A 21,485-nucleotide genomic window follows, 5' to 3' on the forward strand; every position below is an offset into this window, starting at 1 on the left:
TATAATTTTGTCTGGTGAGAAGAAATGGATTTTCATACTATAACTATGCAAATAACTAGTGGTAGATCTAAGCTAAATAATATTTTTATGCAGACTAATATAATTTTTATGAAAATGAAAGAACTATATAGATGGTCAGTAGATCCTTTTAGGAAAAATATTTAAAATGGGTGCTTAAAATAACTTTTGTTTAAATTTCAAGTTTCATTCTTCATTATTTAGCTTCACTTTTCAGTTTAGAAAAGGACCAGATTCTACAAGCTGACAAAGTAAAATGTTTAAAAAAAAAAAGTCCATTACTAATGTAGTCACCATTCTGAAGTATTCAAGTGAATATGTTATGGCATTACAAGAGATGCCACACAAAACATACTCAGCAGTCAGAAAAGCAGAGTTAATAGAGATGGCAGGGTACTATCATTGCATGTAGTCAATTTGGGTTTGATCACCAGCTCTGCATTTGATTCTAGAGCACAGTACCAGGAATGAGTTCTGAACACCACTGGGTGTGGCCAAAACCCAATAAACTTAAAAAAAAGTCCTAGTTGGTTAGTTAAGTCATCCAATAATTGTTAAGGAATTATCTTTTAATGCAAATTTATTTTATATGTGTGCCTTCCTCTGTTTACATAGATGTAGGGTAAGGAAGATTCCTAGAAAATTTTTCAACATCAAATTGTTTAAGCAGTTACCTAAGGGGAGAGAGAATTAATGAGAGAAGTGGGTAGTAAATACACACTCTGTTTGGGCACTTTTTGAATGAACAAATTGGTGACAGTATAATGTTTCTTCAATAGCATATATTTATGCTAACCTAAACACCACATATTAACACATGCACATCTATGAACATGTATATGCTTATGACAACATGCATAAATTATAAATATAAATATATGAAGAGTTAAATAATCATGCTTAACACATATAGCATAAGCTTAAAGCTTATATCTTCTGATTGAAGTTATAAATATCAATCAGAAAAGCAAGGTAAGGTTGGTTCAATCTCCCAGGGTTTGATTAATACTAAACACAAATATATATGTATATATATATAATTAAGAACCTCAAGTTATTTTTCTTCCAGAAACTGCCTTTAACTGGACACTAAATTTTTTCTGTATAGCTCTGAAAATATTTGGTACCAATTTATAATCCATTTGTGATAAGTAATTTATATAAAAATAAGAATATATGTATGTGTATACCTGATCAGTTTTATGCATGTACTGCAATTAGACTTACAGTAAGAGAGAAAATTTAAGTAAAAGCCTCGGACAGGGATTCCAGCCAAGGAGAGCTCTTAAGGTAGAACAATGAGCATTCCTATTTAGATGGAATAATATGACAACGATCAAAGATGATGACTACTTCTGCAGTGGGGCTAAAATAGAAAAAGTAGATAAATGCCTAACTGAGTTCCATTGCTTTTTTGTAGACTTTTGTTCATTGACAAACAATCATAGGTAAATTCTATCAGTCAAGACCCCTCCTCTGCAAAGTCTTACTTGGGTTGTGTTCAGCAGTCCCAGAACTGCATTATAAAAGGATATTTCTATGTAAAACTATTTTAAAAGCCTATGTGAGGCCAGAGCGATAGCACAATGATAGGGAATTTGCCGTGCATGTGTCCAAACCCAAGTTAGATCCTTGGCATCCTAAAGATGTACCAAAATATTTCTATACCACACTACTACTACTACTACTACTACTACTACTACTACTACTACTGCTGCTGCTGCTGCTGCTGCTGCTGCTGCTGCTGCTGCTGCTGCTACTTATTATTATTATTATTATTATTATTATTATTATTATTATTATTTCTTCCTTCTCCTTCTCCTCCTCCTCCTCCTCCTCCTCCTCCTCCTCCTCCTCCTCCTCCTCCTCCTTCTTCTTCTTCTTCTTCTTCTTCTTCTTCTTCTTCTTCTTCTTCTTCTTCTTCTTCTTCTTCTCCTTCTCCTTCTCCTTCTCCTCCTCCTCCTCCTCCTCCTCCTCCTCCTCCTCCTCCTCCTCCTCCTTCTTCTTCTTCTTCTTCTTCTTCTTCTTCTTCTTCTTCTTCTTCTTCTTCTTCTTCTTCTTCTTCTTCTTCTTCTTCTTCTCTTCTCCTTCTACTATTACTACCACTAAATTACAAACTTTTCTTATTTTTTGTTTTGTTTTGCTTTTGCTTTGGGGCCACATCCAATGATGCTCAGGAGTTACTCCTGGCTATAAGCTCAGAAATCACTCCTGGCTTGGGGGACCTTATGGAACGCCAGGGATGGAACCAAGATCTATCCTGTGTCAGTCATGTGCAAGGCAAATGCCCTACCACTGCACTTTCACTCCAGCCCTACAAACATTTCTTTATTAAACAAATAGAATGAAGAATTATGCCTGCACAATAATTGCCAAGTACCTAAAATATATATTCACTTTAACAATTGAAGAAAACATGCAATATACTCTGGGATAGAGAAATATTAACTGATTAAATGCTTTACTAAGCATTTCAGTCTTCTGTTTGAGACCTAGTGGTTTGCAACTGTGGGAAAAAGTGCTAACTTTCTAAATAATTTAAAATTATTTCAACATATGCAACAGAAGAATGGAAAATATAGGTAGAAAAATGAGAAAGATGTTTGTAGCTAAAGGGCAATATAAAAATAAGATTTAAATAAAGAAATTGTCTAATGGCTGTTCAGTAGGAAAAGCTAAATAAGTATGGGAATTCATAAATATATATACAGATATCAATAATGGTAAAAGACAGCTAGAAAATGCCTTTCACCTCCATCAGTGATTACTCCAAACCTCTAATTATATGCTATGGGGAGAGCCTTGTGTCTTCCCCACTGTAATTTCTAGTTCTTAAACTAGAACTCTAGGACTTCAATTCAAATCTCAGTAGCTTCTTGGCTGCTCAATGTCATCTTACGCAGGAATAACCTCTGATAGAATGAATTTTCTCTTTTATTTTTATGTAGCATAGTGGTTTATATTTATATAAAAGACTGACAGCTTGCTATAAAAAATACTTTAAAGGGTTCCTTTGACTGAGCCAAAGAGCTTAACATAAATTTCAACAGTATCTGTGTGCTAAGAAAATAGTCGTTAACCTCATTCTAATTTTAGCATAATTCACATTTCAGCTAAATACCTGGGCAGCTGTTTTGAGTGCAGTTTGGGAACAAAAGAGGAAAAAAAGGGGACCCATGGTAAGGGAGGGGATGCTGGTTAAAAAATGCTCAGCTCTTAGTCTTGCAGAGTTTGCCAAGTAATGAGCCCCTTCGATCCTATTTATTCACTCAGCAAGTTAAAGGTTTTTCTCTGTTAAGTAACTAAGCTATCCATGGAGGGTCTTTGTTTTCTGCAGCCCTCACTTCATACACAGAGCCATGAAACCGGTTGTGCACTTTAGATGGTTCCTCTTCAGTCACTTGGGCTCAGGATCTGAAAGGCCGTTCAAGACTTAGTCCACTAGGTCTCCTCAAGTCTGGTCTCAAGGCTCAGCAGGCAGTGGAAGGAACGATGTCGCACATAGAGAACAGATGTTGCTCCACATTTCTAGACAAAGTGTGGCTGCTAACATTCCCTACCTTTTTCTACTGCTTCTCTTTCCATTTTCCCAAATGGAAGAAGAAGAGAGCTATTACCAAATGCGTTCTCTTGAAAACAAAGCTCAAGGGAAATGGAGGGCTAAGACATTAGAGCTCATTGAGCTCAACTTTGACCCAACTTTCAGTGAATAGATGGCTCAAGGCCCAGGGTCAGAGAATAAGCTGGAATGGCATCGTCCTTGTCAACAGTCTGGAATATGCAATGACTGCATAGTTATGACTCAGAACAGTGAACTTCTCTCCTCAGAATCTCCATCTGCCTATGTGTCTGCCTCATGGAGTGGAAGTCAAGAACAAACATGAGTGCAGTATTGTTCCCTACCAGCCTGCAATTTTTGAGGGAGTCAAACCCAGTTGTGCTCAGACTCTGCACTCACAAATCACTGCTGGCAGTGTTCAGAAGAAAGTTCTAGCTCTGCATTTAGGTATTTCTTCTGACAGGGCTCAAGGGGCAATATACAGGATGCTGAGGATTAGAGCAGGGTTGGCTATGTATAAGACAAGCACTCTACCCACTTTGGTCACATCTAATGACTATTTAATTCTTTTATCTGCATTTCTGTCTCTTCTCTTTAGATATATAGGCATGGAATGCACCTTATATTCATAAGGTTAGAGTAATGCCTGGTACTCTATATTGAACAAACTGTTTTCAAGAAGCAATGAAAAATTTCTTAAGATACCATACTTTCTACCAAAAGGATGGTTGGTTTTGTTCTTCAAGTGAAAGAGGATGCTCTTATTTTTTAAATAGTAGAGTGGAAATGCACCGAGAAATTTGAAAGTTTTTATTGCTCATATTAAATATTAATTGATAAACTTCCATTAAATAAGAAAATCCCAGATCTGTGGATATAAACCAAAGAAGGAATTTCTATTCCTAGGATAGCTGTAAACTGTGTGAGGTACACTAAAAGCATTTAGTGTAGATACCAAATGTCATTTTGACCATAACTCTGATCAATAGGAATTGATCACTCAGTGATTTAACTCTTACTTATTTTAACAAGTAATAGCAGAAGGATCATTTGTAAGCCTGGATTCCCTTCACTTTATTATAAAAATAACATGGAATTTATATATATATATATTTTTTTTATTTGTTTTGTTTTGTTTTGTTTTTCGGACCACCCATTTGATGCTCAGGGGTTATTCCTGGCTAAGTGCTCAGAAATTGCCCTTGGCTTGGGGGGACCATATGGGATGCCAGGGGAATCGAATCTCGGTTGCGATCTTTCCTTGGCTAGCGCTTGCAAAGCAGACACCTTACCTCTAGCGCCACCTCGCTGGCCCTGGGATTATTATATTTTTTTTAAATATTCAACTAAGGAGTATTCCAGACAACTTAATAGAAATGATGTTCATTGTCAAAAGTCAGAAAGCAGCTCGTATTATACTCTTGTTATAGCAATATTGTTCTCTTACATTATATTAAGACTAATTTTAATATAGCCTCGGGAAAAAATAATGTGAAAAATAGATAAATAAATTATTTTTTGAAATGCTTTGCTTCTTAGTTTTAAGTGAGCTGTAAATCTTAACATTTTAAAGTTGAAATCAGAAATAAAAGTTAGTAGAGATCTTCATTTAATTTTAAAAGCCTGCTTTATACCAAACCATTGCAATGCTCAAATATAGAACTTAATTAAAATACTATATATAAAATATTAACAGCTGCCATTATTAAAATTGCATTAAACTCCCTTGAGCTAGAGCAAAGATTTTCTTTGCTTCTTATTTTTTTCAAGTTTAGTAAATGACAGAACTTACTTTAGTAATAAATTTTGATTTTTCTGTTTGTCCCAAATCAATCTAAAATTACAATTAAATAAAAGTATTCTATCATAAAAACACCACAAATCATACTAAATTTTTTATTGGATTCCTTCAAATTCTCATTTTTATGGATGCAAATAACCCTTTCAAAACTCCTTTCTTCTTTGGAACATTGGTATATGGAAGTAGATTCTGGTAGTAAAGATGTTGGAAATATATAAGCATATACTACCATTTGCAGCATTGAAAAGCAATGTCCCTCAATAGAAATGGAAAAAGCAAGTTTTAAAATTAAAAGGATATTCAGAATTTGACATTTTTCAATGGGAATAAATAGGATAGTAGAACCACTGAGAATGTGATTAATTGAAGGGCATTCTCCTTGTAATAAGGAACCCATTTTGCTAAAACAAATTAATTTTGTATTATTTATATATAATAAATTCTCTGTAAACATATAAAAACATAAAGATGGATAATGCATGACTTGTTTCCCTTTGTATAGTATTTAATATTGAATAAAATCATCACAGTCATCATATATTTAAGAAAGATGCCTCCTTGTTAGCTGAATAAAATATTATCAACATATGTGATTTCTTACTCTCTAAAATCCTTACACAAGCTTCCTTTATCTAATTTGTGATCTTTTAAAATAGCTATAAAATAAGACTAAAAATATAAGCATTCCATTAGGTTCAAATTTTTATTCTAGTTTTATATTATGGCTACCTATAGCATCCACCAATTTATCTTTCACAGTACCTTATTAGGACATGTTACCATCTCCTTAATGAATTTTTGGTTTAGCAGTTAGTTCCTAAGCAGCAAATTAATTACTAACTTTGGTAGTAACCGAAGGGAGACATTCAATGCTTTATTTCTGTATTCCTACCATAGGATGCTTCTTTACTTAAGCTGAAAAGAAAAGAAAGAAACTAGTTTCTAAAGCATCAGTGTAGAACAGCAGAAACAAATATTTCTGTCTACCAGCACTGAAAACTACTAGGTGGAAAGATAAAGCACAGATAACAGAAAACAGTAACTCATTTTCCTTATGGACTTGGGAAATAAAATAACATTAGAAACATGTTTGCAGAGGATGAATCATAAATAGAGTCTGCAAGATATCAGAGGCCCAGAAAAAAAGTAGGGATTCTAACCTTCCTCCTTCTCCCTACTCCTGACAAAAAGTTTCTTCTCATTTCAGCCTTCCATATTTTTATTGGATGAAAAATATACAGCTAGTAAGGCAAATTTAATCTTACAGATCAATAAACAGACAAACAAGGCACAAATTCCAGTAAATAAATAAACAGTTTTGCAGTAAAAGCCAGCAAGAAAAAGTAAGTGATCATGGAGTCAATGAAAGAAAGAAAAACCCATTTCTAAACTTAATATGGTCTTTCTAAAATCAGGTGGTAATCACAGATTTTTAGATCTGAAAGAACTAAGTATTTATCTAGCATTTATTAAGATAATTTATCAATGTCCTGGGAAATTTAACTAAACTATAAAATCCCATTTCCCATAATATTGATAGTACCAGTCACTGGATGGATCCTAGGTAAGTCCAGTGAATACTGGGTCCATATCACTATGTTTGCAAGAAGAAAAATTCAGTCCCATTGAAAAAATACCTTGTATAGGTTTAAGATCAAGCAGAATTCCCAAAGTGGCATGTCTAGGACAGTTTTCTTCAAGCTTATTACATTTCTAGCTGGTACTTTTTCATCAAAATAGCCAATAGTTTGGTAGTTAGAAACAAGAAAGTAGACCAATTATTTTCATCCTTTCCATACCATCACCAGTAGGACAATAAGTACTTGAAGAATCCTAGGGCAATACATAGGCAAATGAGGGAGGAGAGTGATTAGGCCTAAATTAATCTATTTTGAGAAAATAAATTGATATGTTAATATGAATGATAATTATAACTTGGGTAAAGAAAGCAGCAGAATATACCATGGTATTCTTGTACATATAGGCTTCTTTTCTATGTCTAGGTATCTACATGTTTCATTTTTTCTACCAGGATGACTGTTGCCCTTAAAGCAATGTGAGTCGGTTTCTCACATCCCCTAAATCAACTCCCAAGTCAAAAACATTCATCCAACCCTTCCTAGAAAATAACCAACATCCCTCTTGAAGTGCCTTCAGGGGATATGTGAGTCCAAAGGAAGCCACAAAATGCATCTCTGTTGGTAGAATTCCAAAAAACATTTCATCAGATGGGGAGGTTATCTGAAAGGCAGCAGAGTTTTGTGAGTGTTCTTAAAATCTTGATTTTGTTGTATATATTAAGATGAGGTACCACCTCACACCACAGAGATTGGCACACATCACAAAGAATGAGAACAAGCAGTGTTGGCAGTGATGTGGAGAGAAAGGAACTCTTATCCACTGCTGGTGGGAATGCTGTCTAGTTCAACTTTTATGGAAAGCGATATGGAGATTCCTCCAAAAACTGGAAATCGAGCTCCCTTATGACCCAGCTATACCACTCCAAGGAATATACCCTAGGAACACAAAAATAAAATACAAAAATCACTTCCTTACACCTTTATTCATTGCAGCACTATTTACCATAGCAAGACTCTGGAAACAACCAAGATACCCTTCAAGAGATGAATGGCTAAAGAAACTGTGGTATATATACACAATGGAATTTTATGCAGCAGTCAGGGGAGATGAAGTCATGAAATTTTCCTACACATGGATGTACATGGAATCTATTATGCTGAGTGAAATAAGTCAGAGAGAGAGAAAGATCCAGAATGGTCTCACTCATCTATGGGTTTTAAGAAAAATGAAAGACATTCTTGCAATAATAATTTTCAGACACAAAAGAGAGAAGGGCTGGAAGTTACAGCTCACCTCATGAAGCTCACTACAAACAGGGATGAGTTTAGTTAGAGAAATAACTACATTGTGAACTATCCTAACAATGAGAATGTATGAGGAAAATAGAAAGCCTGTCTAGAGTACAGGTGGGGTTGGATGGGGAGGAGGGAGATTTGGTACATTGGTGATGGGAATGTTGCACTGGTGATGGGTGGTGTTCTTTACATGACTGAAACCCAAACACAATAATGTATATGTAATCAAGCTATTTAAATAAAATCTATCTATCTATCTATCTATCTATCTATCTATCTATCTATGATGTTCTTGTGTTTATACATGGATACATATTAAGAATATTATGCTGAGTGAAATGAGTAAGAGACATAAAGAAATGAGGAAGATAGAAAATATGCTCACTTATTTGTGGGATATAAGAAGAATCAAAGATAGTATGCTAATAATATCCAGAGACAATGGAGATGAGAGCCAGGAAGACCAGTCCCTGGTAGGAAACTTGACACAAATAGCAGTCAAGTAGTGAAGGTTCCACTATGCAACTAATAGTTGGCACTGATCATACTGGACATGAACTGGATGCTGAAAGTAGATAAAGCAATACACATAGTACCCTACATTAGCAACAGTGTAAACCACAGGGTTAAGAAGGAAAAAGTAGTGATAGAGAGAGAATAGAGAGAGAAAGAGAAAGAAGCAAAATGTCTGCCCAAGAGGCAGGTGGGGTAGGAAGGGAAACTGGGAATATTGGTGGTGGAATATGTGTACTGGTGAAGGCTGGTATATGACTGAAACTCAAGCACAATTCTGTAACCATGTCCCTTAATTAAAGTAATTATAAAAAATGAAATGTTATTGAGATTACTGATTTAACTTGAACCAAAGGTGGCTATAATAAACAAAATAATTCTGTGATGACTGTAAGACATTTTGAATACTTTGTGCTTGTCACTTGAAACCACCTCCAAATATGCCCCAAATATTATAATTATATAACAGACAATTAGGAATACAAGAACCCAAAAAACTCAAGATATAATTTCTTGCAAGATTTGGCACTTAACCTGGGTTCGATTCAAGCATCCCAATTATCCAATAACAGTTATCCAATAACTGTTCATTTATGGAACTGTTCTAGCAGCTTTAGCTAGTTCTAGCATTTGGGGTTTGATGGCCAACTATGATTAATTGTTGCCTTTTATTTTTTGTATGATATGAAAGAAAAATAATAGCAATTTCCTCTGCCCCAAAGACAAGAAATATTTAATATATTTCAGTTTCTTTACACAGGGGCAGTGAAGTTTGGCTGGGGTGTGTGTATAAACAAAGAGCATGAAAATAATGACAGATTACCTGACCGTCCGTCTCTTTGGAAGTCCACGTGATACCATTCTCCATCATTCACCTTCTTCTGCAGAGCTTTAATTTTGATGGTACCTGATCCCATGTCCAGGAGGAGGTAGAGGTGGCCATCCAGCATCTCAATAGCAAAGAAGTCAACTTTTATCATTTGTGGGTGCTTGGCATCTTTTTGGTGCCTTGGTTTGCCATGGCTAAATAAGATGAGGCCATTGGGCTCTGTGGTGCGGAAGTCAAAGGAAATGGAGCCTGTTTTCTTAGCATTCCATTTAGGCAAAGAGATGAAAGACTCAGGGGTTTCAAAGGTAATAGGGTCCAGAGTTGCAACATTCTCACATTTAAACGCCACCACCCCATGGATTTTCATCTTCGGGTCTCCTTGCTTGGCAAGTCGAGATAATTCCAGTCTCACATCATTATTTTTATAAACCACCTGGAGGTAGAAGACACAGTGAGAAAGTTGGCCCCATATTTTAGCATCTAGAAGTTGTCACTTATTGCATAATTTTCAAAGAGCCTGTGGAAAGGCATATGTTCTTTAGTGAATTTTGATGTACAAGACAGTTTTCAGTCAAATAGCATTCAAGCCTCAAAAATATGGTCTGCTAACCGTCCCCATAAAATTTCATCCAATAATGTATGCTCACACATGAATTGCCTGTAGTTAACTCCAATAATCTTGGGGAAATGTTGCAATAAAATTTCATTGTTTCAAGTATGTGCAAACTTAAATTAAAAAAGTCACGTGCTTTTTTAGACAGCTGTTAGAGTTTATTACATATAAGAATGGGGTGTTATTTTTTTTCAGTTTATTATCACCAAAACATTAAAATGTTACACTTTCTTGTATCAACCCACCCTAACATACAGGATCTAGTTTACATTCAAATTATCTATACTAGATATTAATTTTATAAGATCATCACAAAATCTTGCCTTAAATGCACCTAACCTGGGTTTGATTCAAGCATCCCAAGCAGCACCAGGAATGATTCCTGAGTGCTGAGCCAGGAGTGCAGATTCATGAGTGCAGAGCATCACTGGGTATGACCCCCAAACAAACAAAAATAACAAAACAAACAAAATAATAAAGTTGTTCCAAACCCTCCTCTTCCAAGTGCTTTATACACATTGATTAGACAATTCTATACTTATTGATAGTATGTTCTAGCACATTTGTGATTTCAAAGAGGTCATTACATAAATGCACAAACTGGACTCACAATATTATATACCTGCTACTATGGCACCTTAAAAAAGTTCATAAGCATACATGTGTTACCTGGGTACATTGTGCCTGAGCACATGTCATTCACATTTCTCCTCTTAAGAGGTAAACTTTTATGTTGGATTGTGTACCAGGGCTATCTCCACCTTTGGAGAAGTCCATACTCTTGAAAGTCTCTCTCTCTCTCTCTCTCTCTCTCTCTCTCTCTCTCTCTCTCTCTGCCTCTCTCTCTTTCTCTTTCTGCCTCCCTCTCCCTCTCCCTCTATCAGTAACTCCAAATAAAATATTTTTACTTTAAACAAAGCTATTTTGACAGAATAAAATTTTATAAGCATGATTTATAAAATGCATAAATACCTTAAATAATTTCATATTCAAACCTATGTCATATTAACTTTAAGATAAGTTAGTTAATTTGTGTCCAAAAAACACCCTACATTCATATAAGGAGGTGTTCAAATTCTCTCAGCAGCAACATGGTAAGGCTTTAAAATACATTGATCCAGAGCTGAAGAAATAGAGCAGTGAGAGGATTTTGACTTTGCAAAGAGTAGAATCCACTTTGATTCCCAGAACCATGTATATTCCCCTGAGCTAAAATATTTCTGAGCCAGAGCATGAGCCAGGGGTCAGACCTGAGCAATACTAATGTGGCCAAAACAAAACCAAAAAAATAATTTTTATGCGTAAAATATATTTATAAAAGAACAATAAGATTAACTTGGCCTTATTGGTGATACAAAATTAACACAGCAAGTTAAACAAGATCAAACTAGTGACCAGTTGAATCAAGAGTTAGTGTGACTAAGGGTCTGAGAAATAGAACAGTGGGAAGGATTTGATCCCATGGGTCCCTAAACCCATGCCAGGAGTGATCCCTGGACACAGAACCAGGAGTAATCCCTGAGCAAACAAAGCAAAACCAATAAAAATAGTTAGCATTGCTAATAAGTTCCTGATATGATTATGATTTTTATTGGATATTTTCTTTTCTTTAGAATAAGTGAGTACTAGTTCTGTTATTCCACTTTCCAAGTTAAAATTTCAAGTTCACCATTAATTAATCACATGATTTCACCAATTTATTTGTACTCCTTATAAATGCTTTCCTTGAAGAATAGTTATGATTAAAAATTAACCTCACATTTTGAGAACAAACCTACAAACAGTCAACCATTCCAAATTCAGGAATATCATAAAGTTTCAATAAATATTAACCACAATAAATGGCATTAATAAATATCCTATCCTTTTTATCTAATAGCAATATATTTTTCTAAATTAATCTACTAAAATTTTAGAATTTTTAGAAATTAAGCACATAAATGTAGTCTTGGTATTTTATGTTTTATTTGTGTGAACAAAAATAATCATGTGTTTTTAATGATAATGCTAAGTACTCTTTATGCTGAGGGATTATTGTGAAGAATACTTTATTCTCTGAACAAATATGCAGACAGATTTAACATGCATCTATTAGAAACAACCAAAAAATAAACTTAAACAATAACAGAAAGGAATTGTATCAAATCTTGCATACTTTTCTGGAAATAGTAAGAAATACTCAGGCTGGGAAAGTTGATTTTAAGATTGACTTTTATTGTAGATCTTTAGAATTGGAAAAAAAATTATGGATGACTTTTCAACTTTTGCAACATTTGATTCTAACTTTTAAGTTATATAAACTATTTTTCATTTTACCTGAAGATTGATATTTTAACATTTGGAGATTTTTTTGACATAGCTATTGAATAGAAATGAATATTTTTTCATCCCAGGGATGCAGATGAGAAATCTATTCATGAAATAGAATCGCATCAACACAATTGGGTATTTCTGACATGAGTAAGTGAATATATTGCTCTAGATATCTGCCATCAGAGGCCCAAAAAGAAAAAAAATAAGTCCAGTCTATGCCTCTGCTAGGTGAGAATTTTTTTTTAAAAGAAATGCATACTATCATGAGGGAATTGTAGAATTTTATGATGGAAAAGTTCAGGAAAATAGAGTAGAAAAGTAAGGATTCACTTCAGTATATTATGTAGAGCTATTTTTGTAGAACAAACCTCCACTGGGGAGCGAAAAAAGAAAAGGATAATTTGAATTTCCATCAGAATTTCTGATTCATGCAGGTAGAAATCTTACTCACTGTAGTCCTTACCAAAATCAGTATTGACCACAGAGTAGACACTCAATAGTTCTTCTAGGAAAATGATGGCTACAGCTACATAATTTTAGATTAGGTGTTTCTCACTTGGAAAGTAATTTACACATCACAGAATGGTTTTTATTTTTTTAGATATTTAAAAATTGAATCACCGGGGCTGGGCGGTGGCGCTAAAGGTAAGGTGCCTGCCTTGCCTGTGCTAACCTTGGACGGACCGCGGTTCGATCCCCCGGTGTCCCATATGGTCCCCCAAGCCAGGAGCAACTTCTGAGCACATAGCCAGGAGTAACCCCTGAGCGTTACTGGGTGTGGCCCAAAAACCAAAAAAAAAAAAAAAAATGAATCACCATGAAATCACAGTTACTATGCTACTAATGATAAAATACTAGACATCCAACCCCTGTCCCTTCATCAGTGCTCATTTCTGCCACCCATGCTCCCAGTTTCCCTCCTGGCCCCCCAACCTTTCCCACCTTAAAAAAATGATTTTTAAGGCAAAGTTTTCTAATATAAAGTTCAGCTTGCTGTTGCTATCTAAACATGCTCAGAAGTTTTCACATTTTTTTAAGAAATAGAATGAAAATGACTATGTTCTAAGGGTTTTTACAGTATCACATACTGCAAAATTTTAATGATATTTGTCAATATTCTTATAAATTATGGGTTATATAATTTTGGGATTCAGACACGTAATGCACTTCTCTTTTAGCTTTGTATATTTCTTAAAGGAAACTCTAAAAGGTGGGAAACAATTTTTGACAGGAAACTGAGAAGTCACAAATGGACATTTCTACTTCATCTGACCCAGAGTGCAAGAGCATCTTGTCACCTACAGACAGAGGTTATCCTTGACATCAGCTGAATATAGTTAAAAACAATGTGTAGCCAGTAAGTACCTAAATTTTCCACAGTCAAATGTGTTTGCTTATTTCTTTCTGTTTTTATGATGTGCTCAATTGTAATTACTTGACAATTATGTGTATATATGTTGGGAGATATGATTTATTTTAATTTTCCAGTTATCAACTAATTTATATATATCCAAAAATTGGTGGCTTATTTTTTTTAATCACTTGACACTGGTTATAGAACTAAACTTTTTTTGGGATATTAATGTTTGTGAAGGGATTCCCGAGTTGTTCAAGAGGCCCGGGTCTCCTTCCAGGAACTCACAGCTCATCATACTTGCAGTTGCATGCTGGGCTTGAAGAATAACATGGTGTTCTATAGACTCTGGATTCTCAGGGAACACCAGGGCACCAAACAATGATGCTTGGGGACATCTAGGGCTTCATTTGATGATACTCAAGGGGGCAAATACAATAAATACACCCTAACTCTTCTACAATTTCTCTGCCCTAGAATATTAGCATTTGTTATGGTACTGCTACTTTCTAAGAGCAATTCAAAATGGTGACTATGACTTCTCTTCTTCATAGACATACCTTCCAGTCTCTAGAGGATAGAGAACATCCCAAAGGAAAGTGCTTCATATTAATATCCTTATGAATTTTCTGTTTCAATTTTTGCAATCAGAGCAAAGACAAAAACATACCATTTTAACCTCTTTTTTCTTTTGTTTTTGTTTGTTTGTTTGTTTGTTTCTTTTTGGGGGCCACACCCATTTGACGCTCAGAGGCTACTCCTGGCTATGCACTCAGAAATCGCTGCTGGCTTGGGGGGACCATATGGGACGCCCGGAAATCAAACCGCAGTCCATCCTAGATTAGTGCTTGCAAGGTAAAGGCCTTACCTGTAGGGCCACCACTCCGACCCCACCTCTTTTTGTCGTAACATTTTCCTTTTGTGGTTTTGATATGACAACATTATTCACTATACCTTAAAATACTACCCCATTGTGAGGTCAAAGCAATAGCACAGAGGTGGGGTGTTTGCCTTGTGTGTCCAATCCGAGTTTGATCCTCAGCATCCCATATGATTCTCCTACCCTACTAGGAGTAATTTCTGAGCACAAAGGAAGGAGTAACCCCTGAGCACCACCAAGTGTGGTTCCCCAAAACAACAACAACAACAACACAAAACAACAAGTCCATTACTCCTTAGTAAAGAGAATGTTCACTATATATTTAGGCACACAGTGATGCCTCATGTATTATATTTCTGTATTTTATCCAGAAGATAAAATACACTGTTTTGAAGATGGTGGCTGATTGATATGGCTCTTGACACAGAGAATCGAATCATGTGAAATAAGTAAAAAAAGCATTTGCAATCAGATTAGAACTTTTTTGCTACCAAAATATGCCGAGATGACACATTTTAATATGGTTCTTGACTTAGTTAACACACACTGGTCAAGTCTTTCCACCCTAACCACAAGACTATGCAGTATACAGTGAGGAATTGAGGACTGAATCTAGTCAAGGACCTCTGAGAGATACTAACTCTGACTGAAACTCCTAAGAGCAGGAAGGACTCATTTTAATCAAGGTCTTGGTGCTAGTATCTGTCCTCTGGTCTCCATCTCCTCTTGAATGTCAAAAGTGAGCAATAAGACTATGATTATAAGTCAGATTTCTGAGAGGAAAGTCATGAGACATACACCTACATTTTCCAATACAAATAAAAGCAATTTATTCTTTGCTGAATTGCTCGTTAAAAGGTTAATGTACTCCCTACCATGTGTCACTGATATCCACAAACATATATTCTAGGTTGTATCAAATATCTCTAGAGATAGAGGTAACTAGATACTGAATATGTGCATTGAAATATTCTCTATTGGGGCCGGGCGGTGGCGCTGGAGGTAAGGTGCCTGCCTTGCCTGCGCTAGCCTAGGACGGACCGCGGTTCGATCCCCCGGCGTCCCATATGGTCCCCCAAGAAGCCAGGAGCAACTTCTGAGCGCATAGCCAGGAGTAACCCCTGAGCGTCACAGGGTGTGGCCCAAAAACCAAAAAAAAAAAAAAAAAAAGAAATATCCTCTATTATTTTTTCAAATGTTTCCACTTGGCCTCATCAAGTGATCTAAATTAGCATATGCCTTCTGAACCACGTGAGAAGTGCAAACGTCAAGTGGATGCGAACTTTTTCAGAAAGAGCTAGAGTAGGAACAGTAGCATTAGCTTCTTGACATCATTTTAGAGGCAGAGAAACATCCTGATGGTCAAAAAGATTAATGTCCGCAAAACTCTTTCAGAAGGCTTTGATCATGTGACTTGTTTAGTCTTATATTCTTACTTATACTCTGTCTCAGTTTATGTGTTATTTGGTATGTTTGGATAGATTACTTTGGGGGGGGGGTTGAAAATACTGAGTAAATAATTGAGAAGAGGAGCAGGCTATAAAGGGATGCATTGAAGACCTGGAGGACTCATTGGTGATTCTCCACATGGATGAAAGCAACTGCTTGTGGAGGCTCAGTGCAAAAAGTGATGGAGATGTCCAGGGCTGTGATCCTATTATTTTTGGAAGAGTCTGTGGAGCTGAGGAGTGCACCAAAGGTCATCACATGTTAGGTCTACCTTCCCTTTCACAATGATGCTAGCTCTTGAACCAAAAATGTTAATATTTTTCTATACAAAATAAAGCAAATTTTTCTTTGCAATTTTATCCAACTTTGGCAGAAAATTTAATAGAAATGTTGTCTTTCAGGATATGGGAAAATGCATACAACATACAGATATCAAAAATATAAACAGGTAGATATATGTACTGTTTCACAGCTTGACTTATCTGGAATCAAACAGTTTGGGGCCTAAAACAAAAATTTAGTATTTATAACTATGGCATACTCAAAAGCAAGGTGTTTAGACAGAAAGAGAGAGAGAGAGAGAGGGAAAGAAAGAGAAAGTAAGAACAGTAAGGAAAGAATACATTTGCTTGTTTTATTAAAGTTAAAAATAGAAAGTCAAGTAAATTAATATTTTCTTAATATTCCTTGCACTTGGGAGTGGTAATGATGAAAGCAGAATTAAAACATGCTGTTCACTTTTTAAAAATCATGGAACTCATTGTTTTTTTTCCTTTCATCCAAGATTTTTTCATATGTTACTCATTTTCTTACATTAATGTCCTAGCACTGAACCTGCTTAAGATTTTAAAAAATGCTTAAAATGTTTGATGTGGGCTAGAGATAGATAGGAAGGAAAGCAAAGGAAATGTGCAAACTCTGTATTAGTAGCTTAATACATTCATAAATACATTATTATTTATAAATTCCAATTATGGAACTAAAAATATAATTTTAAGAAGAGTTGGCTTCATAAATAATTTTTGAACTATAACAGATATTTCTGTGGTGAAGAGTTGATGATTCCTTTCAATCAATTGATCCTGTTTAGAGATTATATACAAATACCTTTAAAAATAAACATGTTGCTTTCTACATACTAAAATAAAAAAATAGAAGCAGCAATAGAATATAAAATCAAATTTCAAAAGAAATATGAAACATTTAATTTGAACCAAAAATAGGTTACAACTTTGAGAGGAGAAATAATTTGCTGAGGCAAATGAAAAATGAGGACTATTTATTTTTTGTTCCAATTAAACATGACCAAATAGATTCTACTCATAAAAATAAAAAAGAAAGGAGACACTCTTTTTCTTTGTCTTGCCTTCATCTCACAAATGTAGGTAATGCAATGCCTAAAGTTATTTAGTGAACGTTGATGTCATCTGCAAATGTTAATCATGAGTGCAAAAAGACTGCTAAGAGTTTTTATTTAATGAAACTTTCAGTGGCATATGACAAAAGAAAGATTGAATTTGATAAAATTCCCACCACATGCCAATTTTCTTCATATTAATGTTTCGGTCATTCAGTAATTACTTTTGAGTGGGGCAATAAATTGGGATCACACCCATTAGTGGTGAGAAACTATCATCAGTGCTATATATTGTTTATGTTGCGGGATGGGGGGCTGCATTTTTCCTACTGATGTTCATGGGTCCACTTGGTGTCAGGGATTGAATGAGCATCATTTGCATCGATGCTAAGCACCAGCCACCATTTTTCAGCTCTGAGTTCTAGTTATTTTTAATCAAAAGTTGAAAACGAAATCAATCTTCTTAGTTTTCAGATGGAGATACATAGACCCAAATAAACTAAAGGGCTTTCTCTTCCATCGGGATCAAACTTCATATTTAGGACAATTTACCATGTCTACTACCTCTTGCCTAGAATTTTAAGAGGCCCTTGAACAATTACCAAACAGAAAAAAGAAAGAAAGAGGCCTTCTTTGCAGCAATGGGCAAGAGGAAAGGAAATGTAATTGATTTAAAGGCAATTTAACTTTCAAAGCTGTGTGAGCTTCACAATAAGCGGATGCTCAAATACAAAAATAAAAGTCCAGAGGGGGAAAATATTTTAGTTATTTTCCCACTGATGGCATTTAAAAAGACACTGAAAAAATAAGGAGAAACAATAAATTTGCAATGTTTACTGTTATTTTGGAACTAAGTAAAGAAGATATATTCAGCATGAGTCTTTCATTATCTTGTGGAATGTAACACACCATCAATTAGGTTTTAAAGCTTCTATTCCCAGCCAGCAGATGCTGCTAATAAGGGTAATACATGTCTACTTAATCCAAAAAACATATTTTTAAAGCTCTACTATTTCAATAAGGGAAATTATTCACTAAGGGACTCCACTTTTATAAAATTAAAAAAATATCTTTAAACTGATAATGAGTGGTGACAGAGGCTGGTGCCATCTTCACGTGGTTTAGATCCTAGCATCGCACACAGTCCTTGTGTTCTGCCAAGAGAGATCCCTGAGCATAGAGCCAGGAGAGATTCCTGAGTACAGAGATTGGAGAGATCACTGAGCAGATTCAGGAATAAGTCCTGAGCACAGAGCCAATAGAGATCGTTGAGCACAGTTGAACTGGCTCTACAACTCCTCCCACCACCAAAAAATGACAAATATTGTGATATCATATATAGATTGATTCACATTCATTTACATCTTTGATCTTATGAGTTTAGTGACAACTCCTTCCATAATAATATTATTTTTTTGGTTTTTGTTTCTTATGTCCCACGCGTTGATGCTCAGGGGTCACTCCTGGCTATGCGCTCTGAAATCGCTCCTGGTTTGGGGATATCGTATGGGACGCCAGGGGATCAAACCTCTGTCCATTCTAGGCTAGCCCTTGCAAGGCAGATGCCTGACCTCTAGCACCACCAATTTGACCCCAATTTTACATTTTTTAAGGACCTGGCTACAGGAATAAAAGAAGAGTATTTCTATATCTCTATACAGGCACACACAGAAACATGTAAAAAATAACACTATACACACACACACACACACACACACACAACCATTCTCTCATCAATCAATAATTAGTGAAGACAGAGCATATTGTGCTGCATTATGACTTAACTGTTACATTTTGTTTGTTTGTTTTTTGGGGTCACATTTTTGTTTGTTTGTTTTTGTTTGGTTTTTTTTTGGGGGGGTCACACCCTGCATCAAGCAGAGGTTACTCCTAGCTCTATGCTCAGAAATCGCTCCTGGCAGGCACAGGGGACCATATGGGATGCCGGGATTAGAACCACTGTCCTTCCACATGAAAGGCAAACGCCTCACCTCATTGCTATCTCTCCAGCCTCAACTGTTACATTTTAATTAATTTTAGCTTCTTTACTTTGTACCTAATTTTTTAGTTTAGTCCTGTGTGAAATTTGATCAATAAATTGTTTTAATGAAAAATAGCTATCTCTAGATTATATGTAGATTAATAAGTTTCAAACCTTTTGAAAAAAGATTTTTCTTCTCTTTTGAGGTGAAAATCCAAATTGATATCCATATCAAAATACTGACTCAAGACATTACATTTAGAAAAAAGCTTAAAAATAAAAAATAACTTTTTGCATGATTTTAATGCAAAATAATTATCACTAGATTATATTTAGGTAAATAATTTTCAAACTAATTTGAAAATATATTTATCTTCTCTTTTAAAGTGAAAATTTAAATTGTTATCCAGAACCCAATTAGTGACTCAAGACATTATATTTTGAAATATAAATTCTCTTGAATTAGAGAGTTAGTACAGTGGGTTAAGTATTTGCTTTGCATAAGGCTGAACCAGGATAGATATCTGGTATCCCACATAATACCACAAGTCAGCCAGGAATGATCCCAGAGCACACAGTCAGTAGTATTCCTTGAGTACAGCTGGTGTGGCCCCCAAACAAAATTATCATAAATAATAATATAAATTAAATAAAAACCAAAACCTCTGGTTTTAGTGATTTGTAAGGCCTCCCGCTACCAAATTCTTACATAAGCAAAGTTTTGTGCCTAAATATTCTATTGTTTTTCTGATGCTTTTGACTTGATCTACTTGTATTTTATTTACTATCACTTTATTCAATTATATATGTTAGGCCCTTTTCCTGAAGCTTATTGCATTATTCTAATCCTATATGTAAATTATTAACAATAAAATTTGGGGGGCAAAGATTTAACATTTTAACACATACACATTGCAGACTTATTAAAACTGTTCTGATCTAACTTATAGCAAGTCAAATCTTGTAGCAAATTATTCATTCCAACTCACTTAAAAGAATATCAGATTAGCAAAAAAAAATACATCTTGTTTAGAACAATATTAACATTTCTATTATTATCTGTAAAGTTATGTTATAATGATTACAAATAACCTTCATTTTATTACAATAGATAACCTGGCATCATGATAATAACATTTATTTATTTGAGTACAAAAGTACAATTATAGTGAGAAATCAAACCAGAAATAAAAACAGGAAACAGATGTAAACTATATGTAATCATAAGACCTGGCATTGTTTTTGGCAGTAGAATATCAAGATGTGTGGTCAGACTCCTATTCAACATAGCATTGGAAGTACTCTATAGCGATTAGGCAAGAAAAAGATATCAAGGGAATCCAGATAGGAAAGGAAGAAGTCAAGCTCTCACTGTTCGCAGATGACATGATACTCTACTCAGAAAACCCTAAAGACTCTACCAAAAAGCTTCTAGAAACAATAGACTCATATAGCAAGGTGGCAGGCTACAAAATTAACACACAAAAATCAATGGCCTTTCTATACACCAATAGTCATAAGGAAGAAATGGACATTAAGAAAACAACCCCATTCACACAAACTCAAATATCTTGGAATCAACTTGACTAAAGATGTGAAGGACCTATACAAAGAAAACTATAAAACTCTGCTCCAAGAAATAAGAGAGGACATGCGGAAATGGAAACACATACCCTGCTCATGGATTGGCAGGATTAACATCATCAAAATGGCAATACTCCCTAAGGCATTATATTTAATGCTATCCCTCTAAAGATACCCATGACCTTCTTCAAAGAAGTGGATCAGGCACTTTTGAAATTCGTTTGGAACAATAAACACCCTAGAATAGCTAAAGTAATCATTGGGAAAAAGAATATGGAAGGAATTACTTTCCCGAACTTTAAACTTTACTACAAAGCAATAGTTATCAAAACAGCATGGTATTGGAGTAAGGACAGGC

At 35.1% G+C, this 21,485-nt stretch overlaps 1 protein-coding gene across 21 annotated transcripts in view; it reads right to left on the reverse strand.

Moving 5' to 3' along the window:
* Window positions 1-21,485, reverse strand: part of NRXN1 (neurexin 1) — a 1,163,035-nt gene that overhangs the window by 660,355 nt on the left and 481,195 nt on the right. For all 21 annotated transcript variants that reach the window (XM_049784303.1, XM_049784319.1, XM_049784318.1 and 18 more), the window contains one exon: window positions 9,591-10,029. In XM_049784303.1, coding sequence (XP_049640260.1) covers window positions 9,591-10,029 — 439 coding nt within the window. The remainder of the gene's footprint in view (window positions 1-9,590; window positions 10,030-21,485) is intronic.

Source organism: Suncus etruscus, chromosome 12, assembly GCF_024139225.1.
Source record: "Suncus etruscus isolate mSunEtr1 chromosome 12, mSunEtr1.pri.cur, whole genome shotgun sequence".
Classification (NCBI taxonomy): Eukaryota; Metazoa; Chordata; class Mammalia; order Eulipotyphla; family Soricidae; genus Suncus; species Suncus etruscus.